The 23,017-nt window shown below is 35.3% G+C and overlaps 1 protein-coding gene across 6 annotated transcripts in view; it reads left to right on the top strand.

Moving 5' to 3' along the window:
* The window catches only part of SDK1 (sidekick cell adhesion molecule 1), a 1,233,278-nt gene that overhangs the window by 997,041 nt on the left and 213,220 nt on the right, over positions 1-23,017 (top strand). For all 6 annotated transcript variants that reach the window (XM_074281198.1, XM_074281201.1, XM_074281200.1 and 3 more), the window contains 2 exons: positions 1,404-1,595; positions 7,490-7,611. In XM_074281198.1, coding sequence (XP_074137299.1) covers positions 1,404-1,595; positions 7,490-7,611 — 314 coding nt within the window. The remainder of the gene's footprint in view (positions 1-1,403; positions 1,596-7,489; positions 7,612-23,017) is intronic.

The following is a 23,017-nucleotide window of genomic DNA, read 5'->3' on the forward strand; positions in this document are numbered from 1 at the left end:
ATATATTTACATTCATTTCATGATGGAGGTAGAATGAATCACCCAACCCAGTCAGATCCAACACAAATTTATTACTGGACCCCTAATACAGCAAGACAATCCTTTTCTTCCTTTACAATTGGTTTTCTAACCTACTTCCCACAGAGGCCATTCTAGATCTTTCTCTTTTCAACCCTCCCATACTATCTTCTCCTTTTGCCAAAGACTTGGCCCTATAAGAGGAGCTAATCCTTAAAGATGACTTCTAGGAGGATTGCATAGGAAGGCAATTGAAATCAGATACACAGGGAGAGGACTGCAGCTATTTCTGACAGCAATTCCTGACAGTTGATCAATTTTTTTCCTCTAAAAGCTATTAAGAATTAGTCTAGATGTATAGTGTGCTCCCAATACTTTGTTTATACATGGTACATTAATGTCTATAACCATTTCCATTATTTCCTTCTCAGAGAAATGGCACTTGGGGAGGTTAAAATGCCTGGTAATTTTTCAGCCTCAAGATCATTGGCTGAGAGTAAGAGAAAATATATGTGTATATATATATTTTTTTTTTCCTTCAGCTTTGTATGTCTAAGATGCTTTCATCATTGTCTCTATCATCAAGTGATATTTTTCAAGCTTCCTCATGTGTGTGGTGATATATTAAACTTATAAAAAGTTTTGATTTAAGAGTCACATAGGCCTTTTTGCCTCTGAACTCAAGTCATAAAGCTATCTGGAGTCAAGTAAATTGTGAGTATTAGGCTGTTTGATGGAATGTAGTACCTAAGAGCTTAAAATTTCACTGAAAAACAGAAGGAAAAAAAAGCATCACAACAACAGAACCAAAAGCAAAATTAAAACAACAGGAAAAAACTTTTAAAAGCAAAATTTTTTACAAATTTTGTTTTAAAATTAGAAATGATAAATAATTGTAACCATTCGAGGCAAGGAAAAATAAGAGCAAAATATGTAATTCATTTTGTTGTTGTTCAATATTTCAGTTGTATTTGACTCTTCATGAACACATTTTCTTGGAAAAATACTAAAGTGGTTTGCTATCTTCTTCTCCATCTCATTTAATAGATGAGGAAACTGAGATATACAGGGTGAAGTAGTCACTTGCCCAGGGTCACACAAGTAGTACATGTTTGGGGTCAGATTTGAATTCAGGAAGGAATCATCCTGAGTCTAGGCCTGGTACTCATATCACCCTGTTCTACCTTAAGACCAACTATAATAATATATGGAAACCTAAGACAACTGTGCAAATACCAAAGGTAGATATATAACAATTGGTGTTTAATATTCTTTATTTTTGTGTTTAATACACATTAAAATTTTTTTCAAAACCATTTAAGGAACTTGAAGTAAAAAATAAGCATGAGATGATTTATGATTGTTGAACTGTTATTGTTTTCTAGGTTATCAAATTTCCTGGGAGGTATACAGTAGAAATGACTCTCGTCTTACACTTACTTTAAATAATACAACCCATGAATATAAAATTAAAGGATTGTCATCTCTTACCACCTATACCATTGAAGTGGCAGCTGTCACAGCAACAGGGATTGGACTGGTAACCTCATCTACAATTTCTTCTGGAGTTCCACCAGGTTAGTGAAACATCACCATCATTGTCTTTCAGCTTTCAGGCAGGTGAAATTCATTGCAGTATAATTATAATAATTTTTGTCTCATAGATAGCTTTGTTTCCCTAAAATAACTCTATGTGATGGGTTAATATTGCCTTACTTTGACCCTTTGTATGGAACAGTAGAAGAGAAACACTTAAAGTGATGTGGGCAATGATTTCAAAGGGAACAAAAGGAAATCCTTATTTTATGATTATAAGATACTAAAAGAGATGTTTTTGAGAGTTTTTTTTTCCTTAATCCTGAAAGAAGCCAAACTCTGAATAGTTGTAATGAGCAATTTTGGTTCAGAAGAATAGATGATAAAATGAATTTTTCTGGATAGATGTAGTGAGTTTGGGGTTCAGAATGTTGTTCGCTCTCAGTTTTTGTGTTAATCAGTTTTATGTGAACTTTACTTTGATACAAGGGAAAATTCAAGGATGAAAGAGATGTATTGGAAAATGAGTATGGTTTTAAAATGAATGTCATTCAAATATGGAATTATGTTTAAAAGAATTGCAGATATTTAACCTATAGCAGATTGCTTGCTGTCTGGGGAAAGGGGAAGGTAGAGGAGGAAGGGAGAAGAATTTGGAACTCAAAGTCTTACAAAAATGAACATTGAAAACCATCTTTACATGTATTTCAAAAAATAAAATATTATTGAAAATAAAATAATAAAATAACATGAATTTCATTAATTTTTATCTAATGGGATAGCCATAGATAGGGATTTTTTTTCTTGAGGAAATTGATATATAGATAAATCCATTCCAGGACCGTGTACAACTAAAGATCACTTTATTGACATCTCCTTGCTAATCATCCCTTCCCCACCCCCTCATGCTTCTCCTTTCCTCTTCCTTCTAGATTTTTTAGGAATCATGAACCATAATCAAATCAAGGTTACCATGATTCTTTTTTTTTCCCCTTTTGCCTTGGATTTTCTCTCTGAGCATGATTCATAAAGCAATGTGTATTAAAAAATAAATTATTTTTTTTAAAAAGAATATAATAAAAAATTTTTTTAAAGGTTACCATGGTTTGTTGCTGGGCTGTACTGATATACTCCATAATTCCAAACGTTATTCTTATAGCTTTGTGTCCTCTGTGCTTGGATCATAGTAGGCACTTAATAAATACTTTTTCATTTATTCATTTATGAATAACTATAGACAGAGAGGAAAAAAAAACCTTGGTGACCTTCATTGACTCACTCTAGACTATATCACTAGACTACTGATGATTGATCTCTCTATCTCAAGTCTCTCTTCATTCCCTCACTCAGCTGTCAAACTGATCTTTAACCATAGGTTCCCCCATGTCACTCCTCCTATTCAACAAACTCCTGTGTTTCCTTATTATCTCTAAGATCAAATATAAAATGTTCCTTCAGGCTTTTAAAACTCTTCATATCCTTTCCTACCTTTCCAGTCTTCTTATACCTTATTTTTCACCATGTACTCTGCAATCCAGTGACACTGGCCTACTTGCTGTTTGTTTAATAAGACATTCCATCTCCAAAATCTGGGTCTTTTCATTGATTGTCTCCCATACTTGCCACTCTCAGCAACCTAACATCCCAAGCTTCCTTCAAGTCTTCACAGAATTCCACCTGCTATAAGAAGCCTTTTCTGACCTTATTGCCTTCATTCTTAAAATATTTGCAATTTATCCTTTTATATGTTGTTTTTACATAGTTGTACATAGTGCATAGTTTGTTCAATACTCTCTTCTTGATAAGACTATCAATAACTTGAAAACAAGGATTGTTTTTTGTCTTTGTTTCCCCAGGGCTTACCATAGCCTGGCACCTAGGAGTCATAAATGCTTATTGATTAACTGGTCTTACTTCCTGGTGATGACCCTATCTAAATTTGACCAGCAACCTACCACTGAGCCTATACTGGAAAATGTTTTGGTTTAGCAGAATTTTCTGGAAGTTGTAGACTTTTATTATAACCTTATAGAACCAAGAATCATTACCATGCCACAATAAAAAATAAAAGAGGGACTTTAGTAAAAGATAAATTATTATTAATAACATTAACATAATGTTGATTTAAATTACAAACTGTGTATAACAATGTCAGAGTGACTCTATTGTGTAAAAATGAAATAAATCTGCATATGTATTGTATAGTTTTAGGTATAACCCTAGCAGAGGGCAAGAAAATGAACTAGCTGACCTCTGGAAAACGTTTTCATCCTTCTATTTTTGTGATTGGCAATACACCTAGTGATGCACAGAATAGAGAATTATATGAGGAAATGAAGCACAACTGTATTAAGTAAATGGTTGATAACCATGGTTAGGAAAGCTATTGAGTTGCTATTACTATATTTTCAGGGTAGATCACCTGAAACTGAAGGGAGGTCATAAAATGCCATTGCATATTCTAGTAATTGGATTAAAGCAAAAGTCATATGATGCTGATTTCCCTAGATTCTGTTTGTTAAACTTGAAATCTATATCCATTTAATGGATAAAGAGAATTTTAAAGAATCAGAATCTCTGAAAAATGTATTGAAATTTTTCTTCCTTTGATTTAAATATTTTCTGCCCAAAATTCATTAAAATTAAATGTGACAAGAACCCTTGAAATCCTGTCATCCCTACATATACTGATATTGGAACAATCACCAAAGTAATGCTATTGTTCCCATGTGGAGGCTCTTTTTAAATATCTCCAGGAATAAGAAATTGGGGAACGGTTCTCCAGATATGTTATCTGATAGTTTTTTGTGCTACCTGAATTGATCTATTTTCTTTTTCTTAATTCTACTCTATTTTCTAGTGCCAGGTACTTTTCTATTATGCATTCTTTGCCTGAATTACTCTTAAGGTTTTAGGCATCATAATTTTTTTAAAAAATCTTTCATTTTAAAATCATTAGTAACTCCAGGTAAGAGATTAACTATTAAAAATAGCCTTATGTCATAGAACTGCTGTTATATGTAAGTCTTAGATCAAAAATAAGTAGATATCAGGAATCACAACCCATGCCCATTTTCCCCTAGTTTTATTGCCAGAGAAAATAAAGAAAACAAATGATCTGTACATCTACCTGAATTTAGATGTCCTGACAGGATCTAGAAAACTCCATGCTCAAGTGCTAGAGACCTATTTAATTATTTATTTAATATTTGATCTTTATTTATTTTTCAATTACATGTAAATAAAAATTTTTAACATTCATTTTTTGATTTTGAGTTCTAGATCTTTTTCCTTCTTCTCTCTCACCATCTCCCCACCACCTCCACCCCTGCTTCCTGGAGAAGGCATGTACATGTACAGTCATGAAAAACCATTTTCATATCATCTATGTTGCAAAAGAAAAGCAAAAGAAAAAACCCATAAATAATAAAGTTTGAGAAAGATGTTTCAATCTGCTGCATTCAGACTCCATCAGTTACTTTTCTGGAAGTTGATAGCATTTTTCCCTGAAAGTCTAAATTGCTTTGGATCTTTGCATTGCTAAGAATAGCAAAGTCATCGATATCATATAATACTGCTGTTGTGTACAACGTTCTTTGATTCTACTCATTTTGTTTTGTATCAGTTCATATAAACCTTAGGTTTTTCTGAAAAAACATCCTAATTGTCAATAGTTTTCTGTCAAACCATATACTACAACTTGTTAAACTGTTCCCCAGTTGATGAGTGTCTCTTCAATTTCCTATTATTTGCTACTACAAAAGAGTTACAAATATTTTTGTAAATATAGGTCCTTTTCCTTTTTTTTTTTTTTGATTTTTTAAAAATTATAGACCTAATAGTGATATTGCTGGATCAAAGGGTTTGCTGCACAGATTTATAGCCCTTTGGGCATAATTCCCAACTGCTTTTCACTTAACTCAATCAGTATTCAACTCCACTAATAGTGCTTTTGTGCCTCAATTTTTCCATACCTCTTCCAACCTCAAGGTTGTTTTAATTTGCTTTTCTCTAGTCAATAGTGATTTAGAACATTTTTTTTTCATATTACAATAGATAGCTTCTTCTGAAAACTGCCTATTCACATTCTTTGATCTTTTATCATTGGAGGAATTACTTTGTTGGTTAAAGACATACACACACATACACACACATATATGTATATACGCACGCACACACACACACATATATACATATATATATATATATATATACACACTAATTATTTGTGTGAATTTATTTTATATCCTTCAACTTTGTTGAAGTTATTGTTATTTTCTTGGATTCTCTAAATATACTATCACATCATCTGCAAAAACTGATAGTTTTTAATACATTGTTGGTGGAGTTGTGAAGTGATCCGATCATTCTGGAGAGCAATTTGGAACTATGCCCAAAGGGTTATCAAACTGTGCATACCCTTTGATCCAGCAGTATTTCTACTAGGCTTATATCCCAAAGAAATCTTAAAGGACGGAAAGGGACCCATATGTGCAAGAATGTTTGTGGCAGCCCTCTTTGTAGTGGCCAGAAACTGGAAACTGAGTGGATGCCCATCAGTTGGAGAATGGCTGAATAAATTGAGGTATATCAATGTTATGGAATATTATTGTTCTGTAAGCATGATTTCAGAGAGGCCTGGGGACACTTACATGAACTGATGCTAAGGGACGTGAGTAGAACCGGGAGATCACTGTACACAACAACATCTATATATACACTAACATCAATATTACACAATGATTACTTCTGATGGACATGGCTCTCTCTTCAACAATGAGATGATTCAGGCCAATTCCAATGATATTGTGATGAAGAGAGCCATCTGCACTGAGAGAGCTGTGGGATAATGGATCACAATATAGCATTATCACCATTTTTGTTGTTGTTTACTTGCATTTCATTTTCTTTTTTCATTTTTTTCCTTTTTGATTTGATTTTTCTTGTGCAGCAAGATAAGTGTATAAGTATGTATGCATATATTAGATTTAACATACATTTTTATCATGTTTAACATATATTGGATTACTTGTTATCTAGGGTATAGGGTGGGAAGAAGGAGAAAAATTGGAACACAAGGTTTTGCAAGGGTTAATGTTGAAAAATTATCCATGCATATATTTTGAAAATTAAAAAGCTTTTTAATAAAAAATATAAAATAAAAACTGATGGTTTTGTTTCCATTCCTCATTGCCTATTCTAATTCCTTCAATTCCCTTTTTTTTGGGGGTTGGGGAGAGAATCATTCATATAGCTAGGATTTCTAAAACAATACTGAATTGATAGTGATTTGAATTGATAGTGAATTGAAGTGATAATGGGCATTCTTGCTTCACCCCAGATCTTACTGGAAAGACTTCTAGTTTATTCCCCATTGTGATAATGATACCTATTTATATTTTGTGGTCTTACAAACAAAGCTTGATTGCTTTACTCTCCTTGCTCCTAACCTAATCATATTACCTAAGTGAATTGTAAGACAACAGGTGGGGTATTCAATTATCTGCATTATCTGAGGAATCAGAAAGGGTCATATTTTTCATTAATTGATATATACCCCAAATTTTTAAGACCTCCTATCTATAAGGCACTATAGGAAGGAGACAAAGAAAATTAAGGCATGTCTTCTGTCCCCCTAGGAATTTATAATCCCAGAGATCATATTAACAACTTCAAATAACTGATACCTCAGATTAAGTAGAGCTTCTGCTATAGAAGTAGGTACCGCACTGTCATTATTCAAATTATAACCCCTTGCCATTGCTTAAAAAGCTTTGCTTTTCCAGATTCTTAGTCACAAATTATTGCTTTTGTTTAATGCTTTTGCAGATGTTTAATACAGAAATAATGAATACCACCATTGACTTATAGAAAACATATATAGATCTGAGACATGACAGCTTAAATTTCTGTCTTTTTCCCCCATCATTTTTAGAACTTCCTGGAGCCCCTTCCAATTTGGTGATTTCCAATATCAGTCCACGATCAGCAACACTTCAGTTCCGGCCTGGTTATGATGGGAAAACCTCTATCTCTAGATGGATAGTAGAGGGACAGGTATGTATTAAATTTAAAATGAAATATAAAATAGTCATGATTAGTGATATTTGGCTCTGCAATAGGGAAAATAAGGTCCTATAAATGTTAAGAGAAAAAATTACCTAACTTAAGAAATATTTCCCTACATTTCTAAGATCTCTTTGGTTTCCTAATAGCCTTTTAACTGAGAAGCTTAACTCTGCCTTTCCTTTTTGCATTTTATGCTCCATTTCTCTTATCCTATCTCCTTTTTTTGTTCCTAGGTTTGTGTCCTCTTAGCTATGGAAAATTCGTTAGTAGAGAATTTAGATATCTTACTTGTTTCTGGAATATTTTGGGTTGTGGAAAGAACTGCTATAGTTCTCCATCAATCCTACATTAACTAAATCATCCAAAGAACTAATCCAACATGATTCTGTACATTTATCTTGTTTTTCCTACTACTTTGTAGCTGTGGAATTTATTTTGGGTGCTGTATCTTAAATAATTATTAAATTCTTTCACATAGACTAAATATTTCTTATATAATAAATGTATATAAGTATATACATTATAGTGTGTATATATATATGTGTGTGTGTGTGTGTGTGTGTGTGTGTGTATACACACTCACATATACACACATATACACATAGGAAAACGCCAAATCAGACAAGAAAAAATTAGTACTAGTTTTTATTTTCTGGTAAAGGAAGAGGGGGAAAATGAAAACTAAAGGAGAAGGATCCACAACCATGCTTATATATTCAAAATCATTTCTTTCTGTCTCTAAATTTGGTTTTCTCTGCTAATGAACAAGCATTTTTATGATTTGAGTTTTATAACATTGATTCTATGGGAATTCATCACACAGAATTAGAAAATCAAGGAAATTATTCAGTGTACCATCCTAAAAAAATTAATGTTAATGGAATTCTTCTGGGAACATACGAAACATTTTTTTTAGCTGTTCAAAATTTGTTCTAGTCTTGGTGAGGTGTGAAGAGCAAATATTTGCATATTTAATCAATCAACAATTTCATATTAGTCTGTGCTTAACATTTTTCTGATCAGTCTATCAAAATAGTTCATAACATGGTTCTTGCCCTCACAAGGCTTCTAATCTAGTTGAGAAGTGCATTTGTTGCTGATAGTATGAGGTGCAAATAACAAGAGATTCAAAGGTCTTGGTCCTATCTTTCTGGGAGGTAAATTTTGAGAAATTGGGGCATCAGCTATTTGCCTCTTTCAAGCAGCTGATATTATATTACCTCTGAATTTGCATTTATTCCCACCTTGCTGCCACAAGCAAGACAGTTAAAGAGTTAGCCAATTCATTCGTGAAATTATAATGAAAGCTAAAGGGAAAATACTTGTTTTACATTCTCTTTACAATATTTTTGTTGTTGTGTAAGTTGAAACTATTTAAGAGAAGATAAAAAAGAATGACACCATTTGTGAGATTCATCCTTCCTTTGTGAACTCTCATCTTAAAAAGAAGATTCATTTTAAAGCTCACCAGATGAAAATGACAGGCTTTTTTTCCCCAGTATTTCTGGGGTATTAACGTATTAACAGTAGTCAAAAGAGGAGATTTAGGATCAGTTGCCATGTGTCACATCTACAAGGGTTTGCATTGTAATGTGTTGTGGAATTCTACAATGTGCCAAGGTATCTTTATAGGCATGCTTGATTAATTCTTCCCCCCCCTTTAGTTATATGGTTCCTTTTCATTTCTGTCTGCCTCATGAAAGATTTATATTTTATATTCTCCAATATCTGGGTTAGAGTTATCAATAGTCTGTCATTCCATTTTAATTGTGTTGACATCTATTCTTTTTAATGAGCAAATGGAGCTAGTTTTCAATCATGTGCTCATTTTTCATGAAAAATTTAATGATTTAACTGATGAACATTATCAGCAGTATCCAAGCAGTATATTGTGACATGCAAACCTGCTAGCTTGTCACACAACTGGCAAAAAGATATGCACTTTTAACAATCTAGTCAGTGTGGAACTCTTCAATGACTACACTGACCCCTCCTTCTATAATACTGTCAGTTCCATGGGACATGTAAATGAGATCACATTATCACCATGACCTTATGGTTTTTCCAACATCTAAGTTGCTGCTGAAATGAAAATGAGGTAGGACTGTACAGACTGAGTTTTATTTTAGAATATAATCTGGTAGAAACAGGACCAGACTCAGAGTCAGAGAACTAGTCTAGATTTCAGACAAGTTACCCTCTTTCTCTGGGCTTCAGTTCAACTATCTACAAAAGTGAGGGAACTGAACTAGGTAGGTCGCTTTCAGAATTGATACTCCTTGAGTAATTATGCCATAGGATTCAGAGTAGAATTTATTTAAGGGATTTGCAATAAAGTTTACTTTTTTGGTCCATTTAATCCGAGTTTTTAACCACTTTTTCATCATAAAGAAGTCTTCTTTACATTTTGACCAGTTCTTGGAAGTAATTCAGAAACATTTTACTATTTACCTTTGTTGAGTTATAGGGGGGAAAATTCCAAGTAACAGGAAGCATATTGTTAAAAGTCTAAATGAAAATCTATTGCTTACTTGTGTTGTATACGTACATGTTTGGGAGCCAGGAGTAAGGGAAAGAGTATATTTTTGAAAGACATATTTTATTGTTCACTGATGCCCTTCTAAATTAGTAATCTTTGGCTCTTTAGTAAGCAAAATGTCTTTTTCCACATTTGTATAGCTAAAGGATTAGACTCAATTATTAGACATTTTCATTTGCCATTTGTAGTTGCCTGCTTCAGTACCTTGGCAAACCCCTGCAGCTTACAACCATTTGCTATGTTATAATAGCTAGAATAGCTTCAACCTTCAGTCGAAACAACTCTGAAAAGGATTTTCTCTAATGAAGATGTGAGGGATAATGTTTGGGGTAGAAGTAAAACATTCTAAAAATGTACAAACAAAAACAAAACAAAAAAAGGCCTACACTATTTAATGCTTATTTCTTCATAATGGGAGAAGCCATTTTCTTCAAAGGAACTGTTTTTGAGAATTAAAGTGCTAGTTAAAATAACCCTCATATCTAGTTAGTGCTGTTCTCTCTAAGGAATAAAGGAAATGGAGCACTCAGAATGGTCACTGTGAGAAAGCCATGTGTAAGCTATTTTCATAAGCTCAAGCAAGATACTCTGGGAGGCTTCTGTTTGGCTTATACATTCTTACATGAAGTCAAAGACTTAAGGTAACTTTGACTTCTCTCTTGTGGACTTTATATAGAAATCATAGGAGCTTAGATTTAGAGCTGGAGAGGACCTTAGAATTCATCTAGTCTCTCCTCCTGATGGTGAGAATAATCACAAAATCACAGATTCTGCACTGAAACCACTTCAGAGGCAATCCTGTCCAAATCTCCTCACTTTGTGAGTGAGAGCTATGAAGACTTTAACCCAAGATCTATGATTCTGAATCAAATATTCTCTTGGACTTTATATTGTTAACTGAAGATCTAAGATTTTTGATTTGGTTCATAGCTATCTAGTATACATGTTCAATAGCATGTTATGATCTCTAATTGTATATAGAGGATATTATGTTTCCCTAACATGTCATTTATTCAAGGATTCTCACAATCAATTTCTGGTTGAAATTAATCTTAGGGAAATATTTTGTCTCTGCAGACATCCTACCTGCCAGATTATGAAAACTATGCAACCAAATGTCTCTCCTTTTTGTCTTAAGTGCCAGAAAACTCAGAGTCAAATGAACACACTAAGCATCATAATATTCTCCATTCAGGTTCCGATTGTACATATTCCTTCTGCTATTCTTATATGGACTCTGCTTTTTAAAAATCATTACATTTTTAGTTTTCACTGGATTTTTATTGGTAAACACCTGCAAATGACAATATACAAATAAGCTGAGATGAAATATCCCCTAAACTTTTTATATTTTCCTACTTATGTTCTTTCACTGATACTCTCTTCAAGTTACAATGGGAATGGTTGTTCCTAACAAAGGGAGAGGTAGATTATCTATCAAATCCAACAAACTTATATTTGTCTCCAACTATGTGCAAGGCACTAGGAATACAAAGATGAAATAAGGTAACACTCAAGAATTCAAGGAACTTACAACCTAATAGGGAAATCAGACGTCATCACCTTTGACTAGAATTCTAGGTTCAATATAAAAAGTGCACAAGAATAGTCCTAAAGCTGGATTTTGAGATATTTATGGTTGAGTTCCTTTCTTTCTGGGGGAAAACAGAAAGGTTTCATGGAGAAGATGACATCCAAATTAATTCTTGAAGGGAGGAAGAGATGTCAGCAAGTGCAATGGGGGAAAGGAAGATCCATTCCAGTTAAAGAAGATTTGAGCAAGTACAAGGAAATGAAAGAGAAGAAAGAGCTAGAATCTAGAGGACAGAAATTAGTCTAGTGTGGCTGGAATGTAGAAAGCATATGAAGGGGAGAAGTGATTGATATTGATTGATTGATATTGAAATATGAAGCTAAGACATTAATCTTTCTAGGACACATTAATTGAGAATCCTAGCATTGCTATATGTGGTATCCACTCAATTTAAAAGGTAGTATAAAATTCAATATGTTCAAAAGTATCTTTTCCCCTAACCACCACACTACACATACACCTTGCCTGCTCCTGTAGAGGGTAAGATCATCCTCCCAGTGCCTCAGGCTCCCAACCTAGGAGCCTTCCCAGATTCCTCACTATCTCTCCCTCCCATATACAAGCTGTTGCCAAGGCCTATAGATTTTCCAGCATCTCTCTTCCAACCCTGCCACCACGCTTGTGCAGGCCCTTGTCACCTCATACCTTGATTCCTGCAGTGCCCTGCTAGGGCGTCTTTCTGTCTAGAGTCTTCCTCTACTTCGTTCTACTGTCCATTCAGTCAATAAAGGGATTTTCCTAAAGCCCCGATCTCATCACATCACCCATCCTATTCAAAAGCTCCAGTGGTTCCCTGTTGCCTTAAAGATCAAATACAGAAAATTGTTTGGCTTTCAAACTCCTTTATAACCCATCCCTGTCTTATCTTTCTAATTCTTTTATATCTTACTCTCTAACACATACTCTTTGATCTAGTGACCTGGTCTCTTGGCTATTAGCAGCTCCCTCTAGCTGCCTCCCATTTCTGGAATGCCCTCCCTTCTCCATTCCAACTACAGATCTCCCTGGCTTCCTTTATGTCCCAACTACAACCTCACCTTCTACAAGAAACCTTACCTAATCCTTCTTAATTTTAGTGCCTTCCCTTTGTTAATTATTTCCTATTTATTCTGTATAACTTGCTTTGATTTATTTATTTGTATGTTATCTCCAGCATTAAATTGTAAACTCCTTGAGGACAGGAACTATCTTTTTATTCTTTTTGTATCCATAGTAGATACTTAATTTTGTTGAATTGAAAAAAAATATGTCTGGTTCAGGAATCCTCAATTTTCTTTCTTTAAATGGCATTTCATATTTACATTAAAAATTATTTTTAAAAAAGCACAAAAATAACAATGTAAACTTAAAGCTCTATGATCCAGTGATCATAAGAATTATCATTAATTCACAGACAGATGAGAACAATTTCTTACAGTAGCTATGAGAACTTAGAGCTTGGTTGGGCATCAAAAACACTAAGGTCCTTTGCTGCATCCTCAACCATCACCATTCATCTTGACTTTTTATCCTGCCACTGGGCTTCAGTGACTCTGGAAAAGTATGCAAGGCTGACTCCTTTGTTCAACTCTAACTTAAATCCAATTCATGTACAAGTCAAGATATCACCCATGATGACATTGGCCCTCTTTGAAAATAAAGGATCAATAAGAAGTGGTCTTTGATTCTAGACCGAGGTGTTCACTGACCTCCATCCCCCTTACCCTTGTGTGTTGAAATCCAGGTCCCTTGTCTTTTCACTCATTAGTCCTATTCAGTGTTTCATCCTCTCTTGGAACTGCAAGTTGACCAGATAAATCAATCTGGTACTTAGAATATATGTGATATCATGGATCTGAATGCACCTTTTTCTGGTGCAGACCACAATATGTCCATAATCCCTCATTTTCTGTGACTCTTTTCCATATCCCCTCTCAAAATCTTCTAAATTCCCCATGCTGGGAACTTGTCTTGATCTCATGGCATTGTGTGAATTCCCTTGGAGCACATAGGCTGCTCATCCATTTTCCCTTCATCTTAAGACTTGACTGACTGGCCTGCCTTTCTAGTGTATATCTATGCATGTATGTATATCCCTTTGATGATATCCTTTTGTGTTTCTCCTGCATAATCAGTAACATACTATATATCCTACACCTCTTGGGACAAGATTAATTTTATTTCTTCAGCCGAAGTGTTACTATGGGACCATTATAGAATAAAGGCTAGAAATGACTTTAGAAGTCATCTAATACAACCTCTTTATTTTCAGATGAGAAAACTAAGGTGCAGAGGAGATTGAATAACTTACTCTAGATTACACATCAAGAGGTTGAAACCAGGTCTTCGACTTCAGAGCCAGAGTGTTTTGCACTATACTAAATTGCCTCTCTTATCAGAACAATACAACAACAAACATGTAAAACCATTACCATGTATTTCTCAGTGGGTAGAAGTTAGCTTAAGTTGGGAGTGAGTACTGAAAAATAAGAAGGGCAGTGATACAATCTATTAACTGAATCCATCTCCCACCAGATATTTAAATGCATAGATTTACATCTAACTACATACCTAGATCTACCTTAGACACAGAAACAACCATATTTAATGGTTAATTAATTAATTAATTCAATATGTCATGTCCTTTGAAATGAGCTTATAACTTTAACTTTCTAGAATTTTTTAAAATCACAAATTTAATTACCATAAATAGACAGTTCATCCTCCTGTCATATCACAATTGAAATAAGCTCCTTGAGAGCAGGGGTGATTTTATTTTTATCTTTGTATCCCCAGTGACTAATAGAGAGTAGATGCTTCCTTAATATTTGTCAATTAATTATTGACTTATTTTATGCTAGGAGACTAAGATCTACACACTAATCCTTTCCATCCTGCTTCCAGGTTTATAAAACAAGTATTTTTAACCCATATTTCCATATCTAAAGTTAAGAATTTTCAGCTAATTATATTGCTCCCTCTCTTCATTACTGTTGCACATTAGTGCCATTTGTGGCCCTGTTGATAAGTGTCTGTCAGCATTTCCATTGTAATAAAACTCGACTTTATGGTTGAATTTCTTTTTTATAATAGAAAAAGAGACATTATTTTTGAATAGTCTGCTGTATAAGAGGAGAGCTGTTATCGGCTCTAATGGCTCTTCCAATAATAATGTGGTCATCTGGGCAAAAGCAGCTTCATCTTTTGTTCTGGTATAATGTCTCTGCCAGAGCATTTGGGTACTATGGTGATAGATAGGAATGAAATACATACTTAGATATTTCAAAATGTTGATTGTTTGCTAGATTGTCCATAATAACACCTTTCCAATGACTTCTCTTCTTTATTTCTGGACTAGTCTAAAAAATTTGTAGGAGATTAATGATTTGAGGTAGTTGCATTGTTCATTAGTCTCGGATCCCTTGGGGCTCTGGTATATGACTTAAAAATATGACATGAAAAGAAAATCCTACTGTGAGATTGACACTTGAGGTGGCCCTGAGGAAGATTTATTCACTACAGACTGTTATAAGAAATATAAGCCTAAGAAATATAAAACACAAATGACAAACATGATTTCCACAACAAAATCTTTTTCTTTTGTGGGAGAGTATACCTTTGTGTTGAATTATATTTCATCCTAAATCTCTTGTTACTTAAGGCTTTTCTAGGGGCAATAGATTGAATAGTAACCTTGAAGTCAAGAAGACTTCTGCATATCAATGGATAAGAAAAGGATGGACCTGTGATTCCATTAAGTTTGAGGGACTCCTAGATCAGGAAAGTCCCTCAGCACAGGTCAGCACCTTCTTTCTAACTGATCGTCGGAGAAAGAGAGAGAGAATATGATTCAGGCTTTGAAGTTGAATTCTCCTAGTAAGGCCAGATCAATGAAATACTTAGTAGTGTCCTTTTAAAAATTCAGTGTGGTTCACAGATGCTCACATATATTTTGTTCCCTGAACCTGCCTGAGGGCTATGGCCAGTCTGTCAGAAGAGTTATGCAGTTCAGTGTACTGTCCTAGCTGTGCTGCATTTCTGCTGGAGATATATCTCTATACAAGTTCCCAATCTGTTCACACATCCTCTGTGCCCTCCAGTGATCTTCATTTGGGGAAGCTTCATTTGGCTTATGCACAGGGGAAACCCACTCAGAATAAAAGGGGACTCAGTATTTGGGGAAGTTGCTTTCTTTGCAACTTTTCCTGCTGACACCAGGATTTTAGATAAGCAGGGTGCTACTGGGTTGGCGAATTTCCATGGAATGAGTTTTTGGAGTCTCTTGCCTTTTTTTTTTTTTTTTTTTAAAGAAGTTTTGGATGAAAAGATAAATTTTTGATGGAACTATATACTTTGCCATGATTTTTCTTCCCTCCTCATTATCACCTTTCTTGGCATTCTGGAGATCCCTGGAGAAGTATGTTTATTGCCCAGCAATGATTGTCTACTAGTGGCCACCCATTGCATAGCTGATTGGAGAGGTAGGCCTTCTTCTCTTTCCCTCTTTACTCTCTCTTGAGTGCCAGACATGCTCAGGACTATCTCTAATGAAAAAATGCTTTGTTCTGAATGGGAAACTGTCACTTTAGGGAAACCTCCTGCTGCCCTTGCAGGATCTGGAATAGTTATTTACCAAGTAAAAGTTTCTAAATGACCCCAGCTTTATAGCCAGCAGGTACCAAATACATGCTTTTCTTAGACATAGGGAGTTGGAAGCCTCCCCTGCCTAACAATGTCACTTGCTCACCAATTCCTGTTGCTTTAGTGACTGGATGGTATGGTCTATAATGGCTCCTAATGACCTTCCTACTGGTAGGTGGCATTTGAAATGCAGAGTTTTTGCTCTTATGATCAGAATTTTAAAGGGCTCTTATGTGTTCTAAAATTTAAAGGAGAAAAAAAAAAGCCACCATAATTCAACCTCCCTATGAGAGATGGGAGTGGGAAAAGCTTCCACCTTTCTTCTCTGGCCTATGGATTATTAGTGGACAGACCTATTATCTACTAAAATGCTGTAGTTACTACAACACTTTAGCATGCTGTCATTTGAATCTGATTTTATTCTCTAAGAAAGTAAGCATTTACTAAAGAATATCTTTATGACTGAGAAAAAAGCCAAAACTTGTTTTTTTTTTTCCAATTTTTGCTTTATGTTAAATTTTGAATTTCTTTCCTGGAATTCTAAAAGCAAAATTACTCTTGCTACAATCATTTGATCATTATATTTAAAATGATCCAGTTTTAGAATTTGTCTATGGGTGTTTTGATTTTGTCCTGTTTCAGCTGATCACAGAATAAAGAGCCATACACTATAATGAAACATGGCCAAAATATCCAAGCTCCTCAAAACCTCAGATAAAATCATTTAAAAGATATACATATCTCCTACTGAGGAAATAAGAGACTATAGGTACAGAGGGAGGCATTCATTTTCAAACATCACCCATATGTTCATTTGTTTTACTGAACTCTGAACTCTGTTTGAAAAGAGCTATTGAGTGTTATTGAAAGGGTGAAAGAATGAAGTTATTAGAAAGTAAGATTTACTGGGATATTGAGAGGACTCAATGGATAAAGTGCTGGCCTTAGAGTCAGGAAAACCTGAGTTCAAATACAGCTTCAGATTCTTTTTAACTCTGTGACCCTGGGGAACTCCCTTCCTTATCTGTAAAATAAGAATAATAGTAGCAACCTTACAGGTTTGCTGTAAGGATCAAATGAGATAATGATCATAAAGTGATTAGCACAGAGTCTGGCATGTAGTACACCCTGTATAAATGTTTCTTCTCATTATTATTATCATTGTACAAGCATCAATAAGGCATTAAAAAAAAATAAACAATACCCATGCACATAGGTAGTACCCATTTAAATTCAGGCCTCTAAACAGATTGGTCAGAGGGGGTTTGTTCAGACTGTTCTTCACCCTGATCCTTTTTTCTTCTTCTCCACCATCAGTGTTGGGAATGCCTGATGTGGACATTGATTCTTTGATAAACAAAAGAAACAGCCTTTCAGCAGAGGAGGCCTCCCTCCTTATGAGAGGCTGCTTTTCTTACGTGGTCTGTTTTGTATTTTGCCCTTCCAAAATGACGTTAGAGATTCTTTGTTCTATTGAGCTTTCAACAAATAACAGAATGGTAGGTTCTCCTATTTTTTTTTGCAAATGGCATTGCAAGTATGCCTTGTTTTCAGAGAGAGTTATGTCCCTGGGGAGCAACTCCTTTCATTGCTCTGGTCTTGAACTCCACTGCCATTCTCTGACAGCTTCTCATGCCCAGTTGCCTATCTGGGATTATCTTATCTTTCACAATCTCTTGCTCTTCCATAGCCAAAACAAGCTCCTTTTTGGCTTCTCTTCTCTGCTGGAGTATCTGAAATCTTGATAGATCTGCTCCACTTTTCTTGGTCATGGCCAGTGGATAACTAGTAAAAAGCTGAGAAACATAAAGCGTCTCCAATTTCCTCCACTGACCCTGCTGGCATTAATTCCAAAGACCTGCCTTGCTGAGTTACTTGGCCATGCTTCTTCAACCTGCAGCGCTGCATGTGGACGAGAGCACATTCAGCCCCTCTGAGTGATGGGAACAGGCAGATGTATGTCCACAGGGGCCAGGGAGCAATGAGGCTGTCAGATTAATGCTCACGGGAGTTGTGCAGCAGCTGGACAGATGGAATTAATGCCCACAAGGACAGTGCTGTGAAAAAAAGGGCATAAGAGGGCTGAAAAGAGTGGCATCGCAAGGGCTGAAGTCACTTGTCAAGCTTGTTTATTTTTTGTTTAAGCTAGTGTGTGTGTGTGTGTGTGTGTGTGTGTGTGTGTGTGTGTGTGTGTGAACCTATATATGTGTGCTTGTGGAGGAGAGTAGGCAAGAGAACTCAAAAAGAGTGGGACAGAGCTCTAGGTCAGAAAGGAAAGGGAAAGAATTTACTTTCTTTTAGCTTTTTATTTTTAAAACACATGCATAGATAGTTTCAACATTCACCTTTGCAAAGCCTTGTTTCAAATTTTTTTCTCCCTCCCTTCCCTTACACAGCAAGTAATCTAACATATGTTAAATATATGCAATTCTTCTATACATATTTCCATAAATATCATGCTGCACAAGAAAAATCAGATCAAAAAGGGAAAAATGAGAAAGAAAACAAAATGCAAGCAAATAACAAAGAGTGAAAATACTATGTTGTGATCTATACTCAGTTCTCCCAGTCCTCTCTCTGGGTGCAGATGGCTCTCTCTATCACAAGACCATTAGAACTGGTTGAAAACAGCCACGTCCATCAGAATTGCTCATCACATAGTCTTATTGCTATGTACAATGTTCTCTTGGTTCTGTTCGCTTTACTTAGCATCAATTCATGTAAGTCTCTGCAGGCCTTTCTGAAATCAAGGGAATTTACTTTCAAAGTTATCTAGAGTAAAACTTCTACAAAAAAGAATTTTGGTAGTATATGAAAAATTTCCATGCATCTATAAAGACTTACACACACACACACACACACACACACACACACACACACACACAGAGAGAGAGAGAGAGAGAGAGAGAGAGAGAGAGAGAGAGAGAGAGAGAGAGAGAGAGAGAGAGAGACATGTTAACAAAGAGGGAAAAAGAACAACAATAAGGTTATAATCAAGGTAATGAGATGGTGGTATGCCAGATGCAAACTGAAATGTGACCATTTCCAAGTAGTTAAGACTGCAAGTATTATCATGCTAATTACACTCTCAATGTCTTTTTAATATTAAAAAATTGAATGATATGCTAATTGAAAGGTTCTAGATCAAGTGGCCTAGAAACTATGGATCATTTCTTTATCCTCAGAAGAGCTAAAACATTATTAGCTTGAGTACAAACTTTCCTAAACTGCATGGAAATATTTAAATCTCTTTTTCATTGAGTTATATACATCAGCCTTTAAAACTATCAATAATAATGCTAATTCACATCGATACAGCCAAGCTTGCACCTCATTGTAAGATACCCAGCATGCTGGGTGGATGGATATCTTCTAGCAAGCCATTGGGAAGACATGGGCCAAAATTTCATAATATAGACAGACCTAAAAGGATTGCTATCTGAATCAGTTGAAGGTAATATCCATTTCTATGAGATCACAGTAATATTGCAATATCCAATACATAGATAACATGTCAAAGTTTAAAAAGGTCTCTCTCTCAAGTCCTCGGGTGGTATAGTGAACAGAGTGCTAGGCCTGGAATATGGAAGAACTAAGTTCAAATGCGACCTCTCTTACTGGCTGTACAGCCCAAGTCGAGTCACTTAATTCTGTTTGCCTAAATCTGCTGAAGCAAGAAATCTAGTATTTTTTTAAGAAAACCTCATGAATAGTATTGACATGCTATGTGCTCAGAGTAACAAAGAGTTATCATACACTACTAAATGACTCAACAACCACAATGTGCCAGAAAATGTGTTAAACTCTATCCTAAGGAAAAGAAGAGAAACTGCATCTTCTCCATTTCATTCTTTGCAGAGGTGGGGGACTATGGGTGTGAAATATTGCATATACTCTCAAATTTGCTTGATGTGGTGCTTAGTTTTGTTGAAGTGTTTTTTTCTTTTAATTTTAAAAATTCCATGTTATAAAAGATAACTTTCTAGGAAGTGTGGTATATTTGGAAATTAATTTTACTTAAAGTGAAAAAATATTAATAATTTTAGAAGCATTTTTCTTAGAATAATTTTGTGAGATAGAGAGATGGTGCAAGTATTAGTCTACCCAGTGGTATACCCGACTAAACTCATTATCCTTCCCTTTGTGTATTTCCCCCATTCCTAACTTCCCCATCCTCTCAATCCTGTAGGCATACATTCTAGGAATCATCCCAGATTCCTCACTATACTCCCCATATCCAATATGTTGTCATGACCTTGTTGATTTTACTTGTGTAACATTTCTTGAATGTACCCCAGTCTTCACTTCACACCAGTATTATTTCAATAGATTGCTGGTAGATCTGCTTGTCTCAGATTTTTTTTCACTCTAATCCATCTTCCATCCAGATACTTAAGCGATTTTTCTAAAACATAGGTCTGATCATGTCACCCTCCCCTACTCAATCAACTCCATGAAGACTCATCTTCAAGAATTCAAACCCAGAAATCCAGCCTCAGATATTTACTAGTTATGTGACTCTGAGCAAGTCGCTTAATTCTTTTTACTCACCTATAAAATGAACTGGATAAGGTAACTACTCCATAAAGAGTGATTTTTGAGAAGAAAAAAAAAATTTGAGAAGAAAAAGCCCAACTGGGATTGCAAAGTCAGATACTACTAAAAAAAAAAAAGACTGAATAGCAACTCTTTCATTAGATTATGAGTCCTTCTTGAAGGTATGAACTGCTTTTAGCATTTTTCTTTATCCCCAACACTTAGCATAGAGCCTGATAGAGAAGTAAGTGCTTAATAAATGCTTAAAGACTGACTGACATTTTAAAGATAAGGACAATGAAACTCAGCAATGTTAACTTACTTTTCCCTCATCCCATAGCTAATGAGGGTCAGAGACAGATCTCAAGTTTAAATCTCCTTTCAGTCATCATGTAGGATGTTCTCATCTAATAGAGATTACCTTCACAGAATTTTGCCTTTATAGACTTCATAATTCATACAGCAACATGAAATTGAACATGAAATTTAGAAGTTCTAGGTCATCTTTCTGTGCCTGGCATTCAAACTGTTGCTGCAGCCTGCTAAGGATTCTACATTACGGGACTGGGAATGTTGCTTGCTAGGTATAGCAATTTGCCCTGATAAGGATCAGCACTTTGGCAAGCTCATCAAACATCATTTTGATATGTTAACCACCCCTTGTGAAGACAGGAATCCTTAGTAAAATACACAAACCATCAGGTTAGGAACAGAAGGATAAGCATAGATACATCACTGATCATTATCTGACAGCTGGTTACAGGATGACAATGTCTTGACTAACACTGAGATGAGCTGCTATTGCTAAGGTTTATGTGGCCAAACAGCCTATTCAAGAGATAACAGATACCACATGGTAAAGATGTCTAAAAATAGGTCAGTAAGTTCAAGATTTGGAAAGATTTTTTTTAAAACCCCTACACAACTACAAGAATGGCTATGACTATAAAGCTAGAGGTGTTAAAGTGAATGGAGATAGATAAAAAAGGCAGATTTCTAACACATTAAAGACTATAACTCTAAAGTAGGGATATAGAAGGAAAGGTAGGACAGGCAATCACAGAATACTTAGTAAGAGAACTCAAGGGAACTTCAGAGATCGTTGAGGAAACTGACACTCAAGAAGCCGAAGAACAAGCCCAGAGTCAGTTAGGTGGGGCAGGGTTGTAACCAAAACCCAAGCCCCTTCACTTAAAAATCATTGCACTTTCTACTACGTTAAACTTCCTCATCCTGACAGAATTCATGACATTCTACAATTTCATCCCATTTAAAGCTACATAGTGCAAAGGGAAAAATGCCAAACTCAGGAAGTCAGAAAATGCTAATGTTCATATCTTGGTTCAGACAATTATTGGCTATTTAAGTAACCCTTATGAACCTCAATTTCCTCACCTGTAAAATATAAGTTATGGGGGACTATTAGACTGAGTAACTACTTCTTAGATTGTTGTTCTAAGGATTAAATAACACCCAATAAGTACATAGATATGAACAATGTCACATTTCTTTGAATAAGGAGCAATGAAACATTTTTACACTGAAATATGTGAATAGAACTATGATCTCATTGATGGCAGTGTTCCTTCCAGTACTGTAGATAGCAAACCCTCAATGACTGTTTGTCTTTTCTAAATAACTGTAATATGTTATTGAATGAATTAAGTATAAAAGCAGGTAAGGTCTACTTTAAAATGAGACAGTGTGATACAATGGAATGATCTTTATATCTGGATTCAGAAGATTTAGGAAGAAATCTCGCCTCTGATGCTTAATTTATGTTATCTATATCTCAGTTTCCTTAATGGTAAAATTGGCAAGGTTAGATTGGATAGCCTCTGAGGTTCCTTTTAGCTCCAAACTTAAAATTCAGTGATAATTTCACCGTGGGTGACTTCAGTGTCGGAAAGAAGGAAGGAAGAGTGGGAGGGAGGGAGAGATAGAAAGAGGGAAAAATAATGATGAAGAAAGGAAGGAAGGAAGGAAGGAAGGAAGGAAGGAAGGAAGGAAGGAAGGAAGGAAGGAAGGAAGGAAGGAAGGAAGGAAGGAAGGAAGGAAGGAAGGAAGGAAGGAAGGAAGGAAGGAAGGAAAGAAGGAAGGAAGGA

Source organism: Sminthopsis crassicaudata, chromosome 1, assembly GCF_048593235.1.
Source record: "Sminthopsis crassicaudata isolate SCR6 chromosome 1, ASM4859323v1, whole genome shotgun sequence".
In the NCBI taxonomy this organism is placed as follows: domain Eukaryota; kingdom Metazoa; phylum Chordata; class Mammalia; order Dasyuromorphia; family Dasyuridae; genus Sminthopsis; species Sminthopsis crassicaudata.